The sequence below is a fragment of the Furipterus horrens genome, unplaced genomic scaffold (assembly GCF_987537825.1).
Source record: "Furipterus horrens unplaced genomic scaffold, mFurHor1.1.pri manual_scaffold_10, whole genome shotgun sequence".
NCBI lineage: Eukaryota > Metazoa > Chordata > Mammalia > Chiroptera > Furipteridae > Furipterus > Furipterus horrens.
Genome location: NW_028327180.1, coordinates 487,862 through 515,193, shown reverse-complemented (window position 1 = coordinate 515,193; position 27,332 = coordinate 487,862). Strand labels below are relative to the sequence as shown.

The 27,332-nt window shown below is 58.0% G+C and overlaps 1 protein-coding gene across 1 annotated transcript in view; it reads right to left on the bottom strand.

The window, feature by feature from the left end:
• The window catches only part of ANK2 (ankyrin 2), a 97,034-nt gene that overhangs the window by 58,070 nt on the left and 11,632 nt on the right, over positions 1-27,332 (bottom strand). The window contains exons 5-20 of the mRNA XM_090289360.1: positions 23,913-24,011; positions 23,547-23,732; positions 23,161-23,184; positions 20,265-20,363; positions 17,606-17,704; positions 15,767-15,865; positions 14,421-14,618; positions 12,513-12,611; positions 12,293-12,391; positions 7,892-7,990; positions 5,178-5,375; positions 4,093-4,191; positions 3,681-3,779; positions 2,882-3,079; positions 1,369-1,467; positions 719-817 (exon numbers count right to left, since the gene is read on the bottom strand). Coding sequence (XP_090145486.1) covers positions 719-817; positions 1,369-1,467; positions 2,882-3,079; positions 3,681-3,779; positions 4,093-4,191; positions 5,178-5,375; positions 7,892-7,990; positions 12,293-12,391; positions 12,513-12,611; positions 14,421-14,618; positions 15,767-15,865; positions 17,606-17,704; positions 20,265-20,363; positions 23,161-23,184; positions 23,547-23,732; positions 23,913-24,011 — 1,893 coding nt within the window. The remainder of the gene's footprint in view (positions 1-718; positions 818-1,368; positions 1,468-2,881; positions 3,080-3,680; positions 3,780-4,092; positions 4,192-5,177; positions 5,376-7,891; positions 7,991-12,292; positions 12,392-12,512; positions 12,612-14,420; positions 14,619-15,766; positions 15,866-17,605; positions 17,705-20,264; positions 20,364-23,160; positions 23,185-23,546; positions 23,733-23,912; positions 24,012-27,332) is intronic.

The window sequence follows — 27,332 nt, the reverse complement described above, 5'->3', positions numbered from 1 at the left end:
ACACGAGCTGCGCGAGACCAGGCAGCGGCCCCTCTTGTTGGCATCAGACTAAATGTTCCAAACCTCCCATGTTGATAGTGCTTCTAACGTAAAAAATAACTATTTGCTCATGCTGATGTACAGCCAGGACTTGTTTCTGATTCTAAGAGGAAATAAAGAGACCGACTTCCAAACTCCCTACCCGCTGAGCGGCACTACAGTGAGGTCCGAGCACCGATGGCCACTTGCAGAGCTGCAACTGGGGGCTTCTGACACCCGCACCTGCACCCCGACATGTATCATGTGTCTCTCGGGGGCGGAGGGGCACCATGCACGGTGGTGGGAGTTACACGGTGCATCTCCCTCCCTGAAACCCTCGGAGGCCCTGAGGCATGTGTCACGTTCTGCCCTCGCTGTGCTGACGAGGCCCGTCCACCACCCCCGGGAGAACCAGTGGGGGCCAGGCAGGGTCTGGGGCCAGAAGGCGACACGTCCCAGCGGGGACCCATGTGCCCTGCAGTGACGTGCGGGCCTGTGCCGGCTGCCTTCCCTTCCCAACGGAAGCTCCACAGCCATGGCTCTCAGAGGTCATCGGAAGGAAAAGTCTCACACCGAGGCCAACACCAGTGTACGCACCACTGCAGAGCTACACAGCGAAGCCCACGCGTGCACAGTGAGCGAACGGAGTGTCCGCGCGGCCACGCCTCTGCTGCCGCAGTGAAGCGAGGACGGCGCGTACCTTGGTTTTGGCGTTCACGTCCGCGCCCTGCTTCAGAAGGAAGTTGACCATCTTCACGTTTCCGTAGTGACAGGCCACGATCAGAGGCGTGTACCCGAGCTGTCGAAACAAGGCACAAGCAAGTGACCGCTGCACTGGGTAAACCGCAGACCCTCCGCTGGCTGGACAAAGGTTACTGAGCAGGCGTGTGCGTCCCGTGGACACAGCACAGGGAGCAGATCTGGGAACGTGGGCTTCACGCCCGTGGAGGGACCCAGACCGAGCATGTGCGGGACGCGACCTGACAAAGAGCTGAGACAGAGGCCTAGGTGGTGGGACCAGAAAACAGGGAGGAGAGATGAGGCCGGGGAGGGTGCGGCGCAGGCAGAGGTCAGCAGAGCCAGGGCAAGGCCACGTCTGCAGGGTGCGGGGGAATGAGCAGGCGAGAGACCAGCTGGGTGACGGGGTGCGGGCGGCCTCGGCCCGCAGCACGGGCTCTGTCCCCCGTCCGCCTGGACCGGGCTCCAGCAGAATGGAGACCCAGGCCAGGCGTGCGAGCAGGAGCATCGGCGGTCACCCAGATGGACTTCCGAGGAGGAGGACGTGGACTTGGTGGCCGCAGGGGCTGCTGGGAGTCACCTTACCCACGACAGCGACACCGGGCCCCGTACCTTCGTGTGGGCGTCCTGGCCGGCCCCGTGTTTGGTGAGAATGCCGGCAACATTCACTCTGTCCTCCTGGGCTGCCAGGTGCAGGGCGGTGAGTCCACTCTGCGGAGAGGACGGGAGCGGGGCTGCGTCAGAGCAAGGAGGCGCTGCGCCGTCTCTAACATTCCAGCTCAAAAACATTGTCAGTCACAGCCTCTCCCCGGAAACTGCATCTTTTGAGACTGAAGACAAACTGTCCCAGTTACCGGAACTTTTCACCCAAGACAGTCTGTTCATCGACACTTTCAGCAAATCACAGTTTCTATGCTGGGCACTTATATCGCGATCTGAGACTTTAAAATAACCCAGCGGATAAGCCGCCAAACCACAGTCATTTCAAACCCGTCTGCGCCTCCTGCCGAGTCCATTCAGTCACTCACACAGGGGATCAACCGACCGCGGCTTCCACTCTGTGTCAGCAGAGCGATCCTCTGCATTTTCATCAGGAAGACATCCTGTCTACATAAAAACTGTAGCGTTTCAGGAAGTGAGTTCAGAACCGTTTCCTCCAGCACCAAGACAGTATGCTGTTTTCTGGAATCTTCTAAAGACTACGTAAAAAGTTACACCCCCTCATTTGTGTACAGCATCATACACTGGCCATTTGTACGTAAAACGCTTGGCCTGCATGTGCCAAGTGATGAGTTTACTTCATCAAATATGCAATTGAAGCACAGCTCAGAATCGGTAAAGGATGAGGCCACCGAGACGCGGGGCAGGGGCTCCTTTGGCCTCTGCAGGTCCTGCAGCCTCACCCCCTGGGCAAGCAGCTCCCATCCAGGAGCTGGAAACTTGGGGAGCGTCTCCACACCTCGGCCCCCTGTCGGCCTCACGGGCGCCCTGAGTGCCGGTCACATCAGAGCCCAGAGCTCCCACCCTGACAGCTCTCTCCCAGCTCGGCCTGTCCGAGCCGTGTCCCTGGGCCTGAACCCCCCTTGCCCACCCGCCATGGGCCAAGGCCCCTGCACCCCCAGCTCACACCCAGTTACAGTCGGCGGGCCTGACTCTGCTGTCAGGGGAGGCTAAGGAAGCTAAGCCGCGTCCCCCAAAGCCATGATCTCTAGCCACACGCTCCTTTCAGAAACCGATACCCACAGAGCGGAGAGCGTTCTCCAAGTGGATGGAGAAGAGGCTTTTTATTTGGAGCTGGGGCTTTTTCCTTTCCTTTCGTTATTATACAGCCATGGGGACCGACTACCTGAACCACAGTGACATCAGTTACAGGGCGCCACAGGGTGGCTCCTCGGACAGGGTGTCTGCAGGGCAGAGAAGAAGGTCCCCGAGAGACGCAGCTGACGCTCACCGGCAGGGCAGGCAGATGGCAGGAACGCGCCCCGGGCCTGTGAGCCCGTCCTGGCCCCGCACGCCCCAGCCTCACAGCCTCCCCTGCTGCCCTGGACCGTAAGGCACCCCGCCGGCCCATCGCCGGCTCCTCCCTACACTCGGCTGAAGCCAGAGGCAAATGCAGAGGAAGCACCTTGGTCGACGTGTGGACGTCGGCGCCCTTCTCCAGGAGCAAGGTGACCATGTCCGCATGCCCCTCCTGGGAGGCCAGGTGCAGCGGCGTCACGCCCTGCTTGGTGACGACGTTGGTCTCTGCTCCGTAGCTGAGGAGTGTGGAGGCGATCTGCATCTGGTTCTTCTTGGCAGCGATGTGTAAGGGGGTGTAGCCATTCTGAAACACAGACCCGAGGCCCACGGCCAGCTCAGCGACGGCTGACACAGAACTCTGGGGGGACCGCTAGCAGCGAGCAGAGTCGAGGACAAGTGTCCCCAACAGCTCCCGGACCTTTACAGCCAATGTCACTGGCACCATGTGCACCGGAGGTGGAGGAAGCCCGGGCCTTCGCATCCGCCCTTTAGCACGCTGGCTCCATCCTCAGGAGCAACACGAGGGGACCACCCGGCTCCTCTGCACACGGCCCCCCTTGGTGCCAGAGGGGCATCACCCCTCCCTTTGCCCCCCTCTCCCAAGCTAAGCTTCCCCACCCCTTCAGCGGGCCTGGCAGGACCAGATTTCAGGGCTCTATCTGTGGAGGTGACAGATCGGGACTGATGGTCATCGGCCAAGGGCGCCCTGGCGCTCTGCCCTGGGAACAGAGCCGTTGCACGTCAGACGGGGCGTTCACCGCACGCGGCAGAGCGAGACGGAACCCGGGCTGCTAGAGCCTCCTGCTAGTGTGCGGTCACTGCGCGCCTTCCTCGCTCAGATGCCACCAGGGGGCTGGGGGTGACTCCACCCCGGCCCACGCCAGCAGCCCCCCCCGCGCCCTCACCTTGGCGGTGGCGTGAGGGGACGCCCCCTTCTCCAGCAGCAGCAGGGCCACCTCCTGGTTGTCATAGTGGGCGGCCACGTGCAGCGGGGTCAGGCCATTCTGCAAAGGGCGGGGCAGGCCCCTGGTCAGTATGTGACGTTGGCTACCCTGAAGCGGCCAGGGGCCTGGGGACCAGAATCGATCGCCAATCAAGTTCATACATTCGTTCACACGTTCATGTTGTGAACAGGAATGAAGGAGCCCAGGCACACGGCACACGGGAAGCTCAGCTAAACCCGGCGATGCCGGCTGAGGGGACAGCGAGGCCGGGGCGCTCTGTGACAACTAGCAGACGCCCATGCAGGGACCCATCATGGGACCACGGGGGACAAAGGTCTGGGGGCCCCACCCCGCCCACCCGCCCTGGCGGTACCTTCCCCGGGGAGTCGGCTGCCACGCGCCGGTGCAGCAGCAGCCTCGCCACGTCCAAGCTCCCATACTTGGCGGCCACGTGCAGCGGGGTGAAGCCTTTCTGAAATGCGAACAGCGGGGCAGAGGCGCTCACCCTCCCGACCACGGACCCGGCCCTGCTGCTCAGGAGCGCGGGAGGCAGACGGGGCCGGCTGTCCGTGTGTAGGCGCCGCAGCGTGAAAGCCGCTCGCCATCCGCGGGGCGCGGGCAGAGCACACGTGGCGCTCACCACCCAATCTGGCCTCGCAGACTGAACGGCAGGAACTGCATGCCGAGCGCGGAGAGCCTGAAACGCGACTTTGCAGGGGGCCTGCACAAGCCCCCGGGGTCAGGAAACAGCTCCGATTTGGGTGGAAAAAGGCCTTTTTTTTTGCCTATGAAGTGAGTGAGGCGGAGACAACGGCAGCCCCCCCCCCCCCCCGATCCTTCCCCCTGTTCTTCTCCAAAACCGGAATTCCACACTTTTCATTTACATTTTAGGACATTTCAATGGCCACAGTAAAAAAAAACAAAAAAAAAAAAAACAATTTTTGGTGATTTGTATTTTCAGCAGAAATAGCAAACTAAGTGATAAAACAAAAAGCTGCTCAAGCTGGCACCCCACTTCCCTACACAGACGTGTAGCCTGGAGAGCCTGGAGCACAGAAATGGGGCGGCCGCAGGCACCGGCGTTGGGAAAATGCAGAACGAAGCCCTGTGAATGTCCAGGTGGCGCTAAACTCAGACAAACAGGGCCGCCAACCCAGCGCACCGCCTCGTCCTCGCAGCCGGGCCAGCTCAGCGTATCTGAGCGTCTTGTTTTCTCCTCTGGGAGCACATTCTGGAGTTTGTAATGGGAGCGGGGAGGTGCCCTCACACGAATGAGGAGAACGGAATCCAGCATTCCCAGTGCAGGAGCGACACCGGACCTCCCAGCGCCCCTTCACGTCCGGACGATGAATCTAAAACCCTCAGGAGAAGGAACTCCCAGGCCTGAAAGACACCGGCTCCGTGTCTCAGAGCAGAGGGCGGGCGCGGCGCCTCCCGCGGTCACGGGGCCGCCCTTACCTTGGTGGCTGAGGAGTGGGCGGCCCCCGCTTCCAGGAGCACGGAGGCCACGTCGGCCTGGCCCTCCCGGGCGGAGATGTGCAGGGGCGTGTAGCCGTTGCTGGTGGCCGCGTCGGGGTGCGCCATGTGCTGCAGGAGCAGCTGCACGATCTCCGTCTTCCCCAGGCGCGAGGCGATGTGCAGGGGCGTCTGCTCCTCCTGCAACTCAAGGCAAGGCGGACGTCAGCGCTGGCGCAGCCAGATGCCACAGCGGCGGCACCCCTGCAGCAGCTTCTAGCGTTTTCTCGGACGCTGCAGGCGCCCCCCTGCACAGGAAATCACTGCTACTCTGGCTTGCTTTACATTTTGCTACAGAAGGAACCTGTGTGGTTGCAAAATCAGCCTGAGATGTTTTAAAGCATGTACTTCCATCAACTCGGTCACTGTTTTCTAGACACACCCAAAGGCCAGGCTTCAGCCCTCATTGACATTTAAATATAAACCCGCTCTTGGTTCTGAATCAGAAAGAAATCTAGTCCAGAAGCCCTCAAGCCCAGATTCCCCTCCAGAATCTGTCACTGAGAGAGCTTATTCTGGGAACAATGTCAAGGGGAAAAGCAAAGGATTCTGGGAGACCTGGCTCTCTCCCCACTCAGCAAGCCGAGGACACAAAGGCCAGCCGTGCCCCCAAGGAGAGACGGCGGATAAAGAAGACATTGTCACCGATTCTTATACATGTTCTGGGACACAGGGTGGAAAGGCCTGGGACTGGCATCCGGTGAGAACTGCAGCGCTGGCCAGAAGGAAACGGGGCCACTGCTCAGCCACACGCTTCCCCGAGAAGGCACGGAGGACTGCGCTGTGGGAGAGGCCGCAGGACAATCTGAGGCCCGAGAAACCACCTGACTCTAAGGCGCAGTCGGGAAAACGGTTTCCATGTGAAGAGAACCAGGCTGAACCGCTCCCTGGGGAGAGCGTGGTACAGCGCACGTCACCTCCACGATGGGAGGCGGCAGCCAGCACAGATGGCCCAAGGGCACGTCACGGGCACAGGGAGGAAGGGGACGCGGGGCCAGACCCAGACGGAGGGATAACAGCAGGGGGAGCTGTTCCTGAGACACGGGGCACCTTCCAGCTGTAAGAAGATGCGCCACGGGGGGCCCCGGGGGACGCGGCGCGGCACGGAGCGCATCTGAGGGTGGGAGGCGTGGGCAGAGCTGGAGTTTCACAGGAAGCTGCTGCCGTGAGCGTCCTGTGTGAGGCGCACCGGTCCATCCCTCAGCAGAGCTGGGAGGAGGGCGTGAGAGGTCCTGTGAGACACTTTTCCGGGAGAAGAGAGGGTAAGCGGGATCGCTGAGTCCCCAGGACTGTCCCCGTCCCTCAGCCACGTACACAGGACTCGAATCCAGGCCTTGGACTCTGAGGACACCTGTCTGCCTGCCTGACCTGCGGGAAGAGGCAGGCGGCCCCTGGGACACTGCAGGCCAGGCGACCTGCTTGGGGAGGGGACAGACACACCTCTAAACGCAGAGAAACGGGGGCCTGACCGTTACCAAGGCTGGTGGGTACAAAACAAGCCCAGGTCAGAAACAGGGACCCGGAGGACAGCGGCTGTGGACACCATGCCTCGGCTCCCTCCTCAGGATGTGACGGGGGCCCTGGGCATGGCCCGGCTGGGGGTGGGGGTGGGGATGGGCCGGCCGGGCAGCCGAGGACACAGCTGAACCATCAGCCGTCCCTCCTGGGCTCTCGGGTCATGGAGCGTGACAGCGCTTCTCAGAAAAACACGAAACCCGCTGTCCCGCCCGCTTTCTGCAGCTTCTGGTTCAGTCACTCCTGAAAGTGGAAGAGGGAGGACGGCACACATCTGTGGCCATGCCCTTCCCCCAAGTCACCTGTTTCCCTGAATTCACAGCCCCGCCCTGACGCTCGCTCCAGCCAAGGAGAGAACAGGAAAGGACAGCAGCGTACGCCCAGGAAGAGCTTGGAAGAGCTCCCCAGAAGAGGGGCAGGAATTCCCCCGTGAGCGCACTGGCCAGGCCATGTCAGCGCCACGGGCCACCGTCTCCAGGTTAGGGGCACATGCCAAGCGCCGACTCCTTTGCCACGAGACTGAAAGGTTTGAAGCTTTGATCTGTTTTTCTGCCGGTCGTTTGCAGCTCACAGGACCCCTGGGGACCACCGTGACTGGCAGCCACTCAAGTTGCAGTGAATGAAGTTTCAGGGGAGCATAAGCCCAGCGGCCCTGGGATCCCTCAGTCCCTAGGGCAGGTGCCGGACGCCCCACTGTGCCCGCAGAGCATGGCACTTTGAGCAAGCGCGGGCCACAAGGCGGCCAGGCCTCTCAGCGCGTCCACGGAGGACCCTGGCCGAGGAGAACCCTTGCTGGGCGCGGCCGGGGCAGCTGCAGCCCGACACCCCACTGCCCAGCAAAACAGGGCTGCTTCTGACCGTCCCCCCAAGAGACACCGAGGGGCAGAGCAGTGGTGTGAGGTCAAGAGGGCATTCTCAGAGGACATGCATGTGGGGACGTGTGCCGGGAGCCACTGGCCGGGCCAGGCAGACGGGGGCTCATTTCCTGACCAACGTCCCTTGCATGGGGCTCAAACGTTTCTGAAATTGGGGTACACCTCCCACTGTGTGTATTCATCGCGTGCCTCCTCTCTGCCTGAGAAGCGGTTACTGCGAGGTACCCCTCTGCCCCCCAGAAGGCGGGGCCCCAATGAGGCACCTACCCGAGCTCTGGCGTCGACCAGGGCGCCGTTCCGCAGCAAGCAGCGCACGACCTCCACCTGGCCCGCCCGGGCCGCCATGTGCAGCGCCGTCTCCCCGCGCTGCCGGAGACAAGAGTGCGGAGAAGCCGGTGAGCCCCGCTCTGCTGGCAGGGGGCCGACGCGCCTGTTTGTGAAACTCAGCAACAGAACCAAGGCTTAGGAATCGTGGGAAACACAATTACGCCGTTACCGGTCAGTCGGGAAAAATACGGCTGTGTCTTCCCCATCTTCCTAAAAATAAAACAAACTTATTCTTTTCAGCCCATAACGAACCAATGAACTTACGGCCCAAACATCCGGGATACCGCGAGGCTGAAGGCTGCAGTCACCCTGGCGGAACTCAACGCTGGTGAATGATGCTTTCGTTCTCCCACCTAAAAGCTGCCTTCGTCACACTCAGCCATGTGGTCACCGCGTGATCGCATGTCAGTGACAAAGTCTAGCGGCTGAAGGTCAGGTCCACATACCCCCAAATCGCGTCCTTTGCACCCTACTTAAGTTGTTCCTTTCCAGAATTCAAAATTTATTTCTGAAATCAACAACTTTTCATCTGATTTGTCCCTGTGGTATAAGACCAGACAGGGACTGTTTGTACAAAACCTGATCCGCCCAGGAGGTCCCCTGACTTTATTAATGAGCCTATTTAATGACAGAGGTTATATGAGAAACTGCCGGGAGGCGAGGAGAGCAGCGGGCAGTGGGGCCGTGTGCAGGGCGGGAGGCCTGGGCGTCGGGCCTCCCGCGGCTCCGGGGCCATCAACCGTCCTGCCGCCCGGAGGTGGTGGCTTAGACATTAGAGAGTTCGCTCACTGGGAAGCCTGTTAATTACTGAGTCCACACACAGGGCTCTGTCGCTGTCCAATCAGCATATTTTAGATCCACAGGTCGTGTTGGACAAGGCAGAGGTTCATTCCCTCAGACGGCTGATCAGTGAATAGAAGACGCCGCGCTGGACTGAGAGTTAGTGCTGTTGTTAGTCACGACCGCCTGGAAAACAAGGCTGAGTCCCACCAAGCGGGGAAGCCACTCCCAGTAAACCAAACTGGCCCTGACGTGGGTTATTGTCATTGGGTACTTCTGAAGAATCCCAGGCAATCACTTCTTCTCGTCCCTTGCCCAAGAACTTTAGGTTTTATTCTCAGTATTCAGAGACGCCAAGCTTTATAAAGTTTTGAGAAATTCATTTCAAATGAGTCAGCTTTGAAAGCACTAAACTGGACGTCTACTCTAATTTTGTCCTTTTATTGATGACTCATTTATTCTCCAGTGGCTTCCTTTTCTGATGGTATGTTTTGACTTTTGTAAAGCAAATGTACCAGGAGTAAATTGTGTTACAAAATGACATGTTATTGGGACAGCTGCATTTGTCTTCAGACTCTGGATGCGGCAGCACTTCTCCTCTCTAACTTGTTTTCAATGTTACTTCAAGTCTGTCTCTAATGAAGCTAAGATCTACATTTTTTTTTTTAAGAAAACCTCAAATCTTTACTCTATTGCCAGGTCTTATAAAAGTATAGCAATTGTACTAATTTTGATAGAAATAGAGACAAAAATGGATTTCCTTGACAGAAGTTAAGTCAGAAGCCTCAGGAGTCAGTAAGGGGTTTTCAAAATGTAAAATGTTTCCAATATTAGTCTTACTATTTCCAATACTTGTATTTGATACTTAGGTTATCTTTGTGGTGTTTACACATTTGAAACCAATGGTTATATATAAAACCTAATGTAAAGTATTAAATGTTATATTCAAGGGAAAGTTACATACATGGACGGATATGGTCTTTCCCTTCCACCCGTGGTCTTGTGAGATTCTTATTTAATGACTTCGGGGGGACTGACGTCTGCTGTGAAGTTCCCTGCCCTTCTCACATCATGTTCCCCTGTTTCTATGTGCGGGTAAATGAGGACATGAATGAGGCGTGTGCAGCTTTAATCAATCATGTCCATTTCCTGACTGCGCAGCACCTCATCTTACTCAACTCTGTTGCTTTGTCTTGAGTTCATTGACTGTAAAGATTGGGGGGGCATTCTTCTCCCTGACGCAGAGCGAGCTTAGCCGGGAACCCATGGATGGGCCGTGAGGAGGACCAGCTGACAGGGCCTGTGCTCGGGACAGCCTGCGGGTGGTCTTCGCTCCTGTGAGTCAGCGGCCACCCAGGGCTGGGGGCGGGAGGAGGGCACGGCCGTGGCGCACCTGTGAGCATCTGGAAAGGGGCATGCTGAAGGACAGAGTGACAGGTGACCCTCACATGTGCTGTGAACTCCAAGACAGAAACAAGACCGGCGAGAGGGGTGTGAGCTCAGGTCCGAAGCAGGAGCCACACGTCACGCCCGTTCTCGGTGTTAAAACAGACTCTGCCGACAGCTGCGGGGACTTTGCTCAGCTGCGCCTGTCGGAAGCACTTAAGCAGGACAGACGGCATTGCCCCCAAAATGCAACGTGGTTTCAGGCAGCACACAGAGCTCCAGGCAGACACAGCAGGCAGGCAGGGTCACGCGGTGACTTAACCCCCCGGGAGGGGGCATCCGCAGCTGAACCCTCTTGTCCGGAGAACGGGAGGCCCCAGGAAGCTGGGCTCCTCCAAACACAGAGCTGTCAGATGCAGCGGATAAAGCTAAGGTGCCTGCTCACCTTTAATTCCAAGTGACAGACAATTATTCTAGCTCAAGTGTGTCTCAACAGGTGCTCAGACGTACTTAGGTTAAACACAAGTTTTTTTTTTACACCCGAAATTCAAGTGTAAGAGGCAGTCCCGTGTTTTACCCGGGAACCCCGTCTATACGGCATCTTCCGCCAGGACACGTCACACCAAAATAACACCACACAAAACATCTAGGAGAACATAAAACAAAGAGCGTGGACAAGAGATGGGAGTTCAAGTCTAACATGGCAACTGCCAAACGTGGAGGTTTCCAAGACCCTAAGACGTGTCCAGCTTTTTAATGTTTTCGTCAATGTTGTATTTATCTTCGTGTGAACATCTACCTGCGGCCTGCGGGGCTTTTTGGCAGAAGAATGACTTGAAATCAGTCGCTTCAGAGCATGTGCAGTCTCCACGGAAGCACACCACCGTTTCACGCCGATTTCCTTGGATGATTTTGTACAAGTCTCCCCGCAAAAAAAAGGTGACCTTGGGAAAGGCCAGCGAGGCCTCTCACGGAGTGCACCGGTACTGCTATGGTGACGACGCGGTGACTGACGGCAGCCCCCCGTCTCTCCCGTGACCGGCAGGCACTGGAGCGCAGACTTGGGAAACACAGCCCGGGGAACGTCCAGGGCCCGCTGCTCAAAGCCACCGGTGTGCACAGGTCACCTTAGTGCTAAGACGTGGCTGGAAATTAAACCCAGGCTGGCGCATTGTGAAACTACGCTGACCCTTAATAAAGTGCAGGTCAGCAAACACTCGAGGACGTGGAACCAATAAGCTGTAATGAGGGAGATTCATAAACGTGGACTTCGTATTTCAATTTTTACGTGGTTTAGGCTCCGACTGCCAATCCATGATATTTAACATCAAATAAACTTATTTCCTGTGGATTTTCTCCATGCATCAGACACCAGCACAGAAATGGTGTAAAATGCAAAGAAATGGAGCGCAGGAGGAGATACTAAAAGGGGCGCCTTGTTTTACAACTCAAAGGGAGTGAGACGCCCCAAGTCAGCGGCCCCACGGGTCGAGCACTGTTGAGACTGGGACTCACTGTAGTCGTGGGCACAGTTTGGGGGGAGAGCTTCTCTGTGGCCTGTGCAAAGCCCTCCCCAGCCCGGGGTCTGGCGAGCATCCCCTGGTGGCATCCTTTGGGTGCTGGGAGGGCAGGCACTGGGTCCTCGGCCACTTTCAAGGGTCCAGAGACCCCGAGACAAGGACCGCAACAGAAAGACATGGGAAGTGAAGCCCCCATTCTGACGAGGTGAGGCATCGGGGGTGTCAGTGTTCGCTGGCAGGAAGGAAGCCGGCGGCTAAGGCAGCCATCCCTCCAGGTGCGTGACAGTGAGACGGAACCGCTTCAGGTAAGAGAGGCCACCCCACTCCCAACAGAACCAGGCTGGGATGGAACGGCAAGTGGGGTCCACAAGCGGAAACCCCACGTCCCTGAAGCAGGCGGGGCTGGCAGCGTGAACAGCCGCGTGTGGCCAGTCTCTGGTCATCAACAGCCCGGACTCGCCGTGGTCCTGACTGGACATACGCTCCGAGGTGACCCCTCTGCCTTGCCCGTCCCCCCGAAGCCTCCACTACGGCGGACCCTCCCCCCGTGGGCCTCGACGGGCCCTGCAGTCCCCGGCACCACATGGCGTGCAAGCACCGACAGACAGACAGACAGACAGACAGACACGACGGCCCGGCACCCAGCCGTACTCACAATGTTAGTGACATCGGGGCAGGCGCCGTTCTGCAGCAGCAGCAGCACAATGTTCAGGTGGCCCATGAAGGCCGCCACGTGAATAGGCGTGAGGCCGGACTGCGGAACAGAGCACACGCCGGCTGCACCCCTGCACGCGCGGCCCTGGCCCGCAGGCTGGGGGCAGGCGGGCGCACCGAGGGGGCACGCGCGGGGGCGGTGACGCGCGGGGACAGTCTACCTCTGTCACAGCCTGGATGGAAGCCCCGTATTTCACCAGCAGCTCCATGACCTTGATGCGGTTTTTCTTGCAGGCAATGTGCAGGGGGGTAAAGCCGTTCTGCACGGGAGACAACCAGGTTAGTGGGAACGGGCAAAGCGCCACGCGCCGCTCTGGTGTCACAGCCGCTCCCGTGCCGAGTCCTGCTCGTGGGGCAACGGAGCAAACACGCGTGCGCCCCAGCGGGGGCCTGCCTGTCGGGCAGGGACGGAGGGGCAGTGAGACCAGGGGCCCGGCCGTGGGATGCTGGCGGCGTGGCAGGGACGCTCGCTCAGTCCGCGCGAGGCCACATCTGGGCACGCGCGCCAACCGGCTGGCTGAACCCCTCAAAAATTGGGGACGTGATGGCCTCTGAAATCAATGTCAGCGCTGCTGCCATTTTCTCCAGGGAGAGCGTGCTGCCCAATCAGCACACGTCATTACTTACGTGGACAACTTTTTATATCCTGATGTTCTCTTATATTAGAAAACTTTATAGGGTATTATATGTTAGCAGAAATCATTACGTTCCTATTTAACTTATTGAAGTTATGCTTCTATTAAAAATGTTTATGCAGTATGTTCATGGAATGTATTTTATGAAGAAATGATTATTAGATTCACGAATATTTTAAGGAAAAGTATGGAGAATTTCTGGGGTAACTGGAAGAAGAGCTCTCTCAGAGGCGAAGGGACGTGGAGACTTTTGAAGGTCTCAGACTCGGCTCACGTGTAGGAATTGGGGTGCCCTTTGGAGACTGGTTGATGGGCCCCATGCATAACCCCACGTGTTGCGTTCAGGTTCTGCATTTTTATGTGAACAGTGACCCACATGTGGGATAGTTATGTGGTAGCTGTGGGGACTGATCGGCGGCCAGTACTTTCCAGACCCACAGCTCTTAGGAAAGCGTGAGGCCTCACTGCGCGCGCAGGCTAACTCCTCGCCCTGTTTGCTAAGTCCTTTCCTGCTCACGAGCTGGTACAAGCCAGGCGCCGATGGCCACATGCAGTACCCGCAGCACTGAAGAGGTTTCTGACATTAAACCGCAATGTTACACGAGCTTACTGGCCGCTCTGGGGGAAAACGAGTCCTTCGCTCCCGTGAGGAAACACACGTAACTGCACGTAACCCTAGAAGTACCCTTGCTTCCCGGGCCACGAGGCACACACTGATTCTCTCAACAGAGGTGGGAGTTAGTACTTGGTCACTCCGAGGACGTCCTGCCACGGTGAACATGCATGAAGACGCGTGTGATGACATGAGCCCCGTAAGCATGCACGAAGAAGGCCTGCTTTTAGTGGAGGAGTTAGGAGCCGGCAGGAGCCGGTGCGGGACCTCCTGCCGGGGCCGCGGTTAGAGGGGCAGAGCGGGGGGTGCGCTCAGCGTCAGGCCGGGCGCGCAGGCCGCGGAGCGGCGCCCCCACACGTTTGCACAGGACGCCTCCTGGAGCAGCGGCCCTGAGCTCCCTGCTTGCAATGCGCGGGCTCATCAGCCGGGAGGGAGCCCACCCGCGAGCCTGCCCGGGATGGCGGCCTGCACTGTCTGACCCTCACAGCCTCCTCCAAACACGGACAACGGAAGCTCAGCTTCCCCGTGTGTGTTGCAACCCGACTGAGAGGCGACAAACTCACTTTACGCATCATCCCCTGCCTGTCGGCTCCTGTTTTCCATTTCAAGTTGCGCTCCCACCCCCGCCCGAGGTTTCCTATCGCCAGCCACTCATCGCGAACACATGGCCTGGCTTCCGCGTCCACCCCTCTGTGCCCGCAGCCCCGCCATGGTGGCCGAGGGCAGGACGGAGGCGGGCGCCGCTGCGGGACACCGACGTCCGCACCACCGGTCCGCCACCAGGCCCGCCCGCCCCACCGCGCCGGGGCGACCCGCGTTACCAGGGCTCGGGCGTTGGGGTTGGCTCTCTTGTCCAGGAGGAGCTTGGTGACCCGGTAGTGGCCGCAGTGGGCAGCCACGTGCAGGGCCGTCAGGTAGTCCAGCGTGACGTCGTCCACGGGCGCCTTGTGCTGCAGCAGGTGCTTGACGCAGTCCACGTGGTCCCCCTGTGCGGCCATGTGGAGCGGGGACAGCCCGTTCTGCGTGTCAAACAGGCCCAGCTGCGTCAGCCTTAGGCCTCAGAGCCAGGCTCTGACGCCCAGCAAGGTCACACGCGGTCTCCGCACAGCCGCGGGCGCGGGGTGGGAGCTCCGCTTGGTGTCTGACTGCGCCAGATTATGTCTGGCGGGCAGGGGAGTCAGGAGGAGGTTTAACTTCATAACTGCGCCGGCTTTAGGCAAAAACACAAACTACGCGTTTCATGGACAACCCATGTGTCTGTTCAGCTGGGCCTTGCGACCATCGGGGCGGTGGCAGCGTCACAAGAACAGGTGACAACTACGCATAAATCACTCCCATGCAATTCCAGACACAGAACCAACGTTCATGTCCTCTCTGCATGGATTTCCTGCCTCCTGGCCGGAGGGCAGGCGGGTGAGCAGGGGCAGGAGGGGACCCCTCGTGGCCTCGCTGCTCTGCCACCTACAACCCCGTTGTCAGTCGTGAGACCTCAGCTGGGCTTGCAGGGAGCAGGCAGGTAAGAGCTAGAAAAGCGTCAGGAGAAGTGGGTCAGGTGCCTACGGGCCCCCGACCTGTAGTTTCTGTCATCGCCGACGCTGCCCCAGGAGCGCTAGCCTCCCTTCTCGGAGGTCAGCATCAGGAACGCCACAGAGCGGGAAATTCACTGGCAATTATCTGGCTAGGCAGGTCTCTCATTTTTCAAAGTTAAATAAGTAAGCTTACAGGACAAAAATATAAAATTAGGACAGAAACTCAATGAGAAGACGTGTTCCCGCGAGAGACGGCAGGCACGAGAAAGTGACTGTGGCCACACGTTCAGCTTGGCAGCGAGAAGAGTCACCTTGTGGTGCTGACTACGCTGCTCCGGCAGGTGACTTCACGTGTAATCTGTACCCGTCCCAGAGCGGCATAAAAATGGAGACGCCCGGGTGCCACGTGGCCTCGTTCGCACCCACATGCTCATGGGCTGAAAGCACAGTCATACCCCCATTTCCTTCCGCAGTAAGACTAGCAGGTAAAACACGGGAAGCACGGGAAGGCATACGTTTAACACATCTGCCACATGAGTCTGCTCATTCTACATGAGGTAGAAGCTGGACACACGTTCCTCATGCCCGGCACGCAGATGCCGAGCGACGAGGGAAGCAGCGCGTCCCCGGGCCCTCACCTTGGTCCTGGCCAGCAAAGGCGCGCCACGCTCCAGCAGCAGCTCCACCACCGAGTCATGTCCGCTCCGGGCCGCGCAGTGCAGCGGCGTCAGCCCGTCCTGCCGGAGAGACGAGGTTGGGTCTCGGGTCACGCCCTTTTAAGGTGCGGTCACCCTGATGGACGCCCCAAGGAGAGTGAGCGTTTCCTGGTGACTCAGCAGACCGTGCCGGAACCACTCTCGGCTCGGGGACAGTGGGGAAGGGCGACGGGACAGCGCGCGGGCACCCACGGGGCGCAGGCTGCTGACCTTCCGCAGCCTGCTCGCTGGGCACCAGCCCAGGAATGACGCCATCGCCCTCTGTTCTGGCCCGACCAGCAGAACCAAGGACTGCGCTTCACTTCCTGTCTCCCATCCGCGTCCACCCTCGAATTGTCTCTCTTTTCACGCATTTCCCCAACATGCTGCCGGAAGCGTGTGGACCAGCAGAGCTGTTTGCTCACACTCACACAGAGGTTTCCACAACGTCTCCATCTGCAAACCACGTGACTCTTTCTCAAAGGTGCCGTGTGTTACAGAAACAGCATCAGACGCCAGTGGGGCGGGACCCACGCTGTGGCATCTACAGGGCCCCCAGGGCCATCCCCGACACCCTCTCTCCCCAGAGCTCGTCCGTCTTTGGGGCGACGCGGCCGAGAAGCAACGCGTGTGGGGTTACGAAACGAAGTGTAAGTTCAGAAAGTGAGAGAAAACCTAAAGCCTGAGTCACACGCGTTACGTGGTGATTCCAGGTGTCAGCAGAGAATGGAGGGTCAAAGGCAGAGGCTGAGAAGGCAGGTAGCAGGCAAGGGGCCGGGGGTGCCCGGCAGCTAGGGGACCCCTCACTTACCCAGGACCTCAGTGGCCTGCCTCCGGGTCTCTGCAGTCAGGGCCCGACCCAGGCTCTGCTCCCTCCTGATAAATACGCCTCATCTACACTCTTCCTGATCCCACCTCGCAGGGTCCCTGAGCCGGACACCCAGCCGCCCCCCAGATCCAGGCTCGAGCCTTCTCTGCGCTGTCGCACGGATGCCTCTGGGTGACGCTGGTGGGCTCCCTGCTGCGCTGGCCCACAGCCCATCTCTCACCGCTTTGCAGGAAGGACCTTGCTGAGGGTCCCCCAAGTCTGGCTGTGTTTCTTGACCCAAAGCAGCTCCTGCCCCTGCTCCTCGACCAGAAAACCAGGCGTACCTCCCGAGCGGTTCGCCACAAGACACGTGGGTATGCAGAGCGGCACCCTGTGCTGTTGTTACTTTAATTATTGCTGCAGATGGCGAGTGCCAAGGGGACCCCTTGTCCGATGGACTGATCTCCCTTCGTCCTCCACTAACCTTTATGAGCACTGTCATTGTTTGCACTGAGATACGTATTTCAATATTTTAACCATGAACCTTACGTAGACCATCTCCACATTTAAATAATAAGTATGTTTAAAAAAGGAAAACGAGTAATGCCCTCAGTAAAGCCTGAGTTGACGACTTCATCTGTAACTAGCCAGGAAGTTTCTGTTTTGACATTAACGTGAGGCGTTTCGAATGGAGAAACCAGGCGCCGGGGAACCATGTGTCCGAGTTCACACCAGACTCGGGTCCGTGAGGAGAACACAATCCCGCAGGATGCTCTGCTTTTCTGGGCCCTCCCGAGAAAGTGTTGATTCCGCTTTGCCAGTGAAAGCTTTACCTTCGGTCTGAGGTTTACGGAAAACCCAAGAAAGCCGTTTTCCTGAAGACACAGGCTTTCACGTGCTCAGGGGCTGGCCTGTCAGGCAAAGCTGGAAGGACACGCAGGTCCCCGGGCGGGAGCGGCAGCGCAGACACTCACCCTGGTTTTGGCATCGATCTGACCGCCGCGGTCCAGCAGGAGCTTCACTGTGTTTGCGTTACCTCTCTTGGAGGCCACGTGCAGAGGGGTGATCCCGTTCTGAGGGGAGAGAAAGCCAGAGCACAGGGCGTGAGGGCGGGGACGCGTGTCACGGGGCGCAGGAGGCGGCCTGACCAAGGTCCTACGCTGCAGTGGCTCCCACTATAAGGACCAGAAAGCACACTAACCCCCACGCCCCTCAGTGGAGAATAAACATGAGAGAAAGCTGCGTAATGATGTCAGCAGCTACAGCAGAGGCACCAAACCCGCCTCTTGCAGCCGGAGACGGGCACCGTGCGTACGGAAAGCAGACGGAGCGTCTGTCTGGGGCAGAGCCCACGGCAACAGCCCATCCCTCCTCCTCCGACACCCGCCCACCCAGAGAGGCTGGGGTCTGAGAGCTGTCTATGCTCAAAACTAGGGTGCAAATATACTTACCCATCCCCAGGGGGAAGGGACTCTCAAAGACACCTTCAGAACGATTCAGTGTGAGGATAACTGCACAGCCTCGGGGCAGAAGACGCCCAAGGATAGACACCACATGTAGGAACTGCAGTGATTTTATTGGCTCTCATGTAGCATCGTTAGGCAAGGATCTACACCTGAGTCTTTATGTGCCATGATTTTTGCACATGTTCAAATATTGCATTTACATGTTCATGTTATATACGTGTGTGCTCTTTGCTGCTGAGTCACCCCGACTCCCAGCGACCCCGTGAATGGGTGACGTGCACAGGGTCCTGTCCCCACGTCCCTGCTCAGCCCCAGAGACGCAGCCTGTGGCTTCTTTCAGAGTGACTCCATCTCACGTGGGTCTCCTCCCTCCCTGCCGCCTCTCTGTTCCCAGCAACACTGTCTTCCCCAAAGAGCCCCGCCTTCTCAGGACATTCCCAACAGGACAGCTTCTGTCTGTCCTCCTGCCCCAGCGACGCTTCAGGATTATTTGTTCTGGGACCCACTTGTCCATTTTCGGGGGGTCCTGGGTCTCCAACACCATATTGACTCGGTTTTTCCCTATCAGCCTTCTTCACTGTCCGACTCTCACATCCATACGCAGCAAGTGGGAAAACGAGGGGGGGGGGGTGGACGGTCTCAGCCTTGGCCTCTACTGACATGTCTGTACTCCCGGCGACCTTTCCTGATTCTTCCACGGCCGCCCTCCCGAGTCTCAGCCTCCTCCTGGTTCCTCAGCCGCTGTCTGTGCCTAACGGAGGACGGAGAACGGAGGACGGGACCAAGGTCACAAAGGCTTTCACAATCTTGATGTAGTCACTGTCTGTGCAGAACTTGTGCATTTCTTCTGAAGCCACGATTTCTGTCTTCCCGACGGGCTGACGCAGTCCTGCTTTGCCGCTGTCTTCCTGGACGCTCATCAGAAGTTGTCCCAAACCCTGGCTCCTTTCTGCCAGGGCGGTGCGTCACCGGCACAGTTGCGGTGACGGATCTTCCTTCCGCCAGCGTTCCCTCCTCCGCCCTCTGTCCGCCACCTCGAGTTTTCTTCCCTCTCCACCTCAGCGCTGCCTTTTCACACTCGCCCTCCTGAGATTTCTAATTCCAGCCCACAGCTGCTCTGGTTCGCGGTCAGTGACGTCTGTCCGTGCAAACCTGCACGGCCTCGCTCTGCAGGCACCCACATGCTGGCCGGGCCTTTCGGCGCCCCCGCACCCTCTCCAACCACACCGAGCTCCTTGCGTTCAGTCTGTGTCATCACCAGTGTGTCCTGTGTTATTGGTATGAGACCCATTTCTTCTCATAACGTAAAACTTTCAACGTCCTCCTCTGCAGCCTCTGTAGCTGGAGCGCAGAGAGATGGCAGGTGTGTCAACAGGTCTTCCCAGAAGTCTGGTGGATGCGGCTGGGTCAGACCTTGACCGAAGTCACGAACTGCAGGAGCTGCCCCCGGGGACAAGCCACCCGCTTCTGCTGAGCCCGTCCTATCCGGGGCAGAAAGGAGCCCCACAGGAGCGCGGCCCGCTCACGCCCCCTGCAGCACAGACGCGGTCCCCGCCCCGCCCCTCGGCCTCCGGTCCTCTCGGGTCTCGCCGAGCATCCCGACCGCACGGGCTGCAGGGCCGCGAGCTGTCCCCCCGCCGCCCGCCGCGCCGGAGTCCCCGTGTCCTTCCTTGCTTTACTGAGCTTTATAACCACCACTGAAGGGACTCTCTCCAGCGTGTGACACAACATGGTGTCTGTGTGTTTCGGTGAGACTCTCTATGTAAGCCAGTTCCCAATTCACTTAAGAAGCTCCCTGTCGGGCTGTGAGCCGGGACCCTCGGGAGGCGTGTGTGGACGCACTTACACTTTCATACTGAACGGCTCAATCATCTGCTCGCTTCCTCACTCGCACCTGCTCATTCGTGGTTCGCGGTGTGACCCGACCCCGAACTGCTCACACAGGCGTCAGAACCAACATCCCGCTTAACCGCTACAAATGACGTGCGCATGTGAACCCACACCCTCCTGTCGTCACCTGCGGGGCTGAGGGGACGCCCTGGAGCTGCGCAGAGGAAGGAACACCCTGTCTCTCCGGCTCAGGTCCAGGAAGGAAAAGCAAACGAAGCCCTTCCTGGTGGTCTCCCTCCCCCCGGTGCCGTCTGAGGGGGACCGCTCGCCTGCGTACCCGGGCCGTGAAGTCCACCGCGGCCCCGCGGTTGAGGAGGAGCGTGGCCACGTTGATGTTCCCGTAGTGCGCGGCGATGTGCAGCGGGGTGAAGCCACTCTGCAGGGAGCAAAGGCACACGTTGGTAAAGCGTCCCCACCACCGGCCACCCCGCAGCGGCGTGGACAAGGCCAGGCAGCGACTGTCAGGCTCCCTGACACACGGCCCTGCGGCCCAGGTAACAAAGGCTTTAGCGAGACTCAAACCTCAGAGCTGCGGGGGCGGGGCCTAGGTCTGCAGGCAGGTAACGAGCCGCCCACCCCTCTGGGCCTGATTTCTCGTGACCTCAACAATGTGTCTGTTCATGTGACTTGCTACTTAAACAAAACCAGGTTTCCCGAGTTGGTTCAGCTTTAGAGAAAAGCAATACGATTAAACATAAGGTTTCAGCCACGAGAAAAACGTCATTATGAATTAAGATATTTTCTCCAGAGAAAAATGCAAAATTGATGCTTTTTTACAAAAATGATTAATAGCAGAGGCTGGCACGGTACCTCTGGAAGGACCGAGACTGTGAGGAGGGACAGTCCTCCGACGCTGTCACGCCTCTCTGCCTCTCTAGTCAGACTACGTTGTTACCAGGAAAAAGATTTTTAAAAATTAACCAGTATACTTGGCATCAATGTGAATATAAAACTTCTTTTAAAAGTCAGTTGAACCTGATTTTGAATGTTATTTAAGACAAATATTATCAATAAGATGGATATAAAATAAGCAGGTTAAATCAATTGTACGGGCATTAGAGAACTGTTATTCTCAGAATGTTTAAAAATGAGTCTTAAACTCCTAAATGGAAGAAAAGTGTGTTTCCTTTCATTTCTTTTTCTGATGAAAAACTCGTTAGAAAGGTTTGCCATTTTCACAACAGAAGCATAGTAATCTCTGCTATTAAAGAATGCAAAGTGTATTATCCTTGCCTTGTAATTTTCCTGATTCCATTACTTAATAAAAGATTACAGAAACAATCAAGACCGTTCCTAATAAACTGGATATCAGTTCTGCCGTTTTGAGATTATTTTAAATTGTTCTCTCTTCCTGGAAATGAACTTTGATGGGTTTCGTAGGTACCGTTTCCGAGAAATATCTGAATCACAACCATCCCTGTTCTAGTCACTTGGCGTAGAGGCTGACTTTGCGTTTGAATCGGCCTGAAAAGGCTCTCAGACCCCGCAGGCGACAGTCCTCTGCGCCGTCAGCCCCATCGGCTGCAAACAGAAGCAAGACACGGAATAGTAACAGTAACTGTCCACACGAACCCCACACTCAGCTCAGGACGTTTTTATTTTGCGTCCACTTGACGCCAAATGTTCATGTCAAAATAGAGGGAAAAAGCAGTCGACAACCTGGCTATTGTCATAAAGCGCCAAATCGCTATAATTCAGGAAATAACTGTGTGTTTTACTTTCATCTCCTCTCTCTCGTCACCCAGACGTGCCCTGGCTGTGTGTCTTCTATCCAAGTCACCGTGTGATTTCACGAAAACGTAGTCACTGCTGGTGAATATTTTTCAAATTATTTTAGTACAACAATATTGTTTTCACATTTGCGAAAATAAACTAACGCATCGCTGCCCTGCGGACCACAGTGGCCTCAGCCGCGACCCCCGGCCGTCCTCACGAGATACTTCTCACTCGGCACGAACGCTGCGGCCGCTTTCAGCTCAATGCTTGTCAGGGCCAATGCTGTTCTCAAAAACGTATGCTAACCACTAGCCAAAAATCACCTAAGAAATTAAAGGTCTTAAAACCAGTCACTGAACCCAACCCACGTGGCTTCGGCCTCATGTCCTCGCCAAGCAGGCGGGCCTCTGACCTAACTGTCACGCAGGAGAATGACGTGAACCATCAGGTGTGCTTACATCTCAGTGGGTCCTTTTTCATGAGCAGGCTGCTGGGCTTACAAAGGAATGAGGGCCCACCCCCCAGTGCTCATGAGTGTCGGCCAAGGGAAAACCAACCCACGCAAACAGGCCCTTCCCGTGACTGCAGGTCCATGTTCAGAACACACTTTCAACAGCACTTACTAGGGCCTGTTGGGAGTAGCCATAGCCGGGGAGAAGCCCTGACCCCACCCCCAAACCCACACACACACACACACACACACACACACGCACGCACATACACACAGCCAGGGAGAGGCCCTGCCACCCTGCAGGCACACACACACACATGTACACATGTGCGTGCACCGCCAGGGAGGGGCTCTACCAACACACACATGTACATACACATATACACAGTACATACACAGCCAGGGAGAGGTCCTGACCCCCCCCCAACACACACATACACGCACACCCAGGGAGAGGCCCGGACACACACGCACACACCCGTGCTGAGACAGGACTGGCCTTCGTGTGCTATTGACCGGTGAGGCTGCTTTGGTTTGTGGAAACAGGTGACCTTGTGACAAGTCCTGTAAGGCCCCTGCTGGCCTGGTGTGGTCAGTGCCACGCTGACCACATGTCACATGGCACAGGGTCCATGAACAGGGCGGCGGGGACCGGACAGCAGGGTGACACCGCGCTGGGCCGAGTGCGGCCTGCGCACGGGAGGTCACGGCTCTGCGGCCGCGACAGCGACGCCCATGCGGCACGTGCGCATGCAGGGGTCGCGTCACCCCCCGCTCCGCTCTCGTGAGCCACTCAGGCCGCCCCACCGACTCAGCACTGCTTCCCACGGCCACACCGATCTCTCCAACTACCCATTTCCCTGAATTACGGGAAGGGTGTCCAAGCTGATTCCCTAGCAATGGAAGTCCCCAGCATTAGTGCAAATTAGTGCGCATTTACTCTAAGTGGGCAAAACACTAAGGAAGTAAAACAAAGGAAGCGCGTTGGCAGAAGTGGGTACCGTACCTCGGTCGTCCTATTCACCATCATCTGAAGCGGTGGCGTGGGGAAAAGAGGGGACACGTTACACGTGGCAAAGCCAGGGGACCGCCGCCCCCGCAACGGGACCCGCCCCCGCACGCCTGGCACGAGCCACCAGAGGCCAGCGGCACCCGTCCACCTCCCGCTCCTCTCGCTAGCTCTGTGCTTACGATGTTTTCCCGAGAAATGCAACAAGCAAGCCAGTTTCGCGAAGGCCGGCCCCTTCGCTTAAAGACCGCTGTCTCTCGCTTTCTGTCCCTGCGCCTGCCCGCCCTTCCTCCTGAGACGGCCGACAGGGACCGCAGCGCCCACGAGCGCAGCCGCCGTGCACCGCCCCCGCCCCGCCCCCCGCGCACACGGCCCGGTGGCACCTTGGACTGCACGTCCGCATTGTGGTCGTTCTGCAGCAGCAGCGCGGCCGACTTGGTGTCGTCCTTCCGGGCGGCGATGTGCAGCGCCGGCAGCCGCACCTTCCCCTTGGTGTCATGCTCCAGGAGGACGGCCACCGCCTGGTTGTGTCCTTGCTGCAGGGCCACCGCCAGCGGCGTGAAGCCATCCTGCGGGAGGAAGCGGAGAGGACCCTCCTTGGCTTTCGGGAGCCTGGCACTGGTGCTGCACCGAGATTGCCCCGCGGAGCAGAAGGGCTGACCACCCTGCAGGACCGGAGCCGGTCACCCTCCGCCCCGAGGGCCGCAGCCGGAGGCCAGAGGCCGGGCACTGCGGGGCGGGGCGCTCACCTCCGTGGCGGTGCTCTGGTTGGCCCCATTCTCCAGCAGGTACTTCACGACCTCGATGTGGTTCTCCTGGGCGGCCATGTAGAGAGGGGTGAAGCCGTTCTGAGGACAAGGGACAGAGAGACCTGTTCGGTCACGCGTTTGGGACATGTCACCAGGGAGGAGGCCAAGGCCAGGAGCAGACGATGGAACCCGTCTTTGCTCTGTAGAGCCAGACACATGCAGGAGCCCGCAGCAGCTGAGGCCTGCGGCGGGGGCACGGGAGAGGCATGTCCTCACGGCTCGCCTCTGCTCCGCGACCCGGGACGCACACTTCCCGGCTCCCAGCACGCGTTGCACCAGAGACATTCGGCCCCTTAAGAGATACATGTTCTGTGATATATAGAATTCTCGGCATGTATGGTAAGTATGTAAAATAGCATTTCGACACTCTCTGCCGCACCTATCGATTCATAGGCTAAACAGACCACCATTATCTTGGACAGACAGAGCTCGCTTATCGGCACCCGCAAAGCTGTGACTACTCATTCCACCGCCGGCCAAGAGACAGCAAATCTGATTAAACTTTAAAAGTCAGTATTTCAGTGTTCTGAAGGAGGTAGTGAGGTTTAATGTTTTTTAAAAATCCTCACCTAAGGGTTTGTTTATTGATTTGAGAGAGAGAAACAAACACTGATCGGCTGCCCCCCACATGCACCCCAACCAGGGATTGAACCCCCCACCTGGGTGTGCGCCCTGACTGAGAATCGAACCATGACCTTCTAGTCTACAGGACGAGACTCCAACCACCGGAGCCGCCGGCCAGGGCAGCCTGTTTTTGCAGGAAGGGCAGCGTCCAGACTCAGGAGTCCCCGAGCGGAATTCCGCTGCAGGCTCGTCACCAGAGCAGACGGCACCGCTGGGCATTACTGCCGGGTCACCACCCCAGGTCCCACGCACCCTCCTCCTCTGAACCAGCCTCAGGAGCACCCCAAATTACCACCAGCTTTAAGGTCAGGATGCTTCACAGTGCTCCCCTAAGTGTGTCATAAACACAGAGCTGTGAAGGACGTGAAAACCCAACGGGTCCCAACCCCAGTCATGACGTGAAGGTTGTTCTGGGCGTCCTGCGGGCGTCCTTAGGGACACAAGACGTCATCATGCACTGGCGTGGTCGTGAAGAAGGCACGTTATTATGAAAATGCCACACAGAGTTTCCCAGATGACGTGAGTTTGATGGTTCCTGACCAGGTTATGATCCTGTGTGTTACTGTCACCACCTTCTTCTCCCCAAAGGTCCCCCTCCAAGGGTTGCACCTACACCATGAGGTGACATTTCCAGGGAGGTTACATTTATGGAGTTTCATCACAACTCCGCCATTCGGGCCACTGAACACACAAGTCTGTCCTCATTCGCCCACGAACACGCCCCCACAGGTGGACAGAGGCCGAACCCCAAAGGACACCCCGCTCCCGCGCCGTTGCCCCTCCGAGCACACCAGGCCCCCCGGGACTCAGGCCAGAGCCCCCGTCCCCTGCGGAGCCGTCCGCCCAGCTGAGCGGGGGCAGGCACGTGGCGGCGGGGGCTGGCGTGGCGGCCGGATGGCTGCCGTCCCCCGGTCCCTGGGACACAGGAGTTCCTCCAGCTCCTGTCCCCAGTGGCGGGACGTTGAGGGTGGAGGTCGCCAGGCGGGGCGAGGCTGCACCCTCCCTGTCACTGTGCCCCATCGGCACCACGGGGGCGTGGGAGTGGCGGGGGACGCAGCTCCACACGTCACTCGGGCCCTGCGGCCCCACAAGTCTTGCGCGACTTAACTGAGGAGCCGCCTCTGCCCCCACGTGGGACCAGACCTCGGCCTCAGCACCCACGTGGCCTCACTTCCTGCTCGCTGCTGGGGCAGCACACGGCGCGGGGTTCTGCCACATCGGGGTGCGGCTGGCCACCCATCTCACCCCTGAAAATGCTGTTTTCTCACCACGTCTGCCTCCGTCCGTTTTCAGCTCCTCGCGGACAAATTACAGGGAAAACACGCGCCCTGTTTTCCATATTCCCAGGTGCGATGAAGCTTCCTAAAAACAGCCGCAGCTCAGCTGGCCTGTGGGAACGCTGCGTCCACAGATGCCAAGGACGTCCCTGTTTATCTAACTAAGTCGGCGTTGGTTCTCCCCGTTTGCATCGCAGGCATCCCCACTGAACAGACAGCCACACTAACATGTACCCACACGAGCAAAATTAGTTAAAACGAAAGCCTTTTCCAGGAAACCCGGTGTATCACAAAGGGAGTCACAGAAACAAAAGTAACCCTGAGATACGTCTGCAGGAAAAACATGAAACGGATGTTTAAGAAGGAGGGTGCACTGTAAAAAGGCCAGGGGTCGCCTTCAGGAAACACATTTGTTCTTCCACGGGATGAGGCTTCAGAGTGATTTTTCCTGCATGAACGGCAAACACAAAGCAAGGTACTAAGTGGCGGGTTTCCTCCCACTGTTGCGTTTGCTGTGTATGCGTGTGTGTGTATGCTTCTGTGTGTGCACATGTGTGTGTGCGTGTGCATGCATGTGCATGTGTGTGCATGTGTATGCATGTGTGTGTGTGTGCATGTGTGTGTGTGTGCACAGAACAGGACGTTCTGCTATGTGTTTTGTGCTGAGAGCCAAGCTCGCTCTGCAGCCACGGGGCAGCGTTACATGAGGTGGGCACACGGGCCAGCTGCACGCGCTTCCGCCTCCTCACAGCCCAGTCCCCACGATCCGCGACCACAAGCAAGGGCCAATGACGGACAGACGCCAGGATACCACACCTGAACAGGTGTTTATCTCTGCGTGGAGCGGGTATATGCACCCCAAGATATGGGGCGGATAATTAATGTCCCATAACCCTGCCTTGGGTATCAGGGGTGCTGGTCTGAAAACCTGAACGCTCATAAAATAAAAGCCCACGCATGTCTGTGTGAGCAGCAGGCAAGCCTTCTTCTGGAGCGGCCTCGCGGGGCTGGACCGGCACAGCGGTGGGCACGGAGCAGGGCAGACGCCTCAGGAAAGCAGACACACGTTCTTAGAAGAACGAGGTTTGCCCGTTTCCCTGGGGAGCTCTGTGAGGCCCGCGTTTCGGGGTGACGTAGCCAAACAGTGTGGTCCCCGCCTTAGAGCACATTTACCACTGAGGATCATTAAAACTGAAGGAAATGGTGAAAACTCAAATTGTAAAAACTGTCTCAAGAGCGACACCGAACTCACACGCATGATTCCTGCGGCCCAGATGTCACTGTCATCCTGGGAAAAATCACTGTCTGCTTTTCAATGCTCCGAAAGGCGACAAGGGCAGCCTGCCCTCCTCCAAGTCTCAGCCCCATCAGCAGGGAGGCCGCGACACCTCACAGAAAAGGAAGCGCCACGACACGGGCTAATGAGAGCGTTTGGCTGAATCACACACTGAGCAGGCGC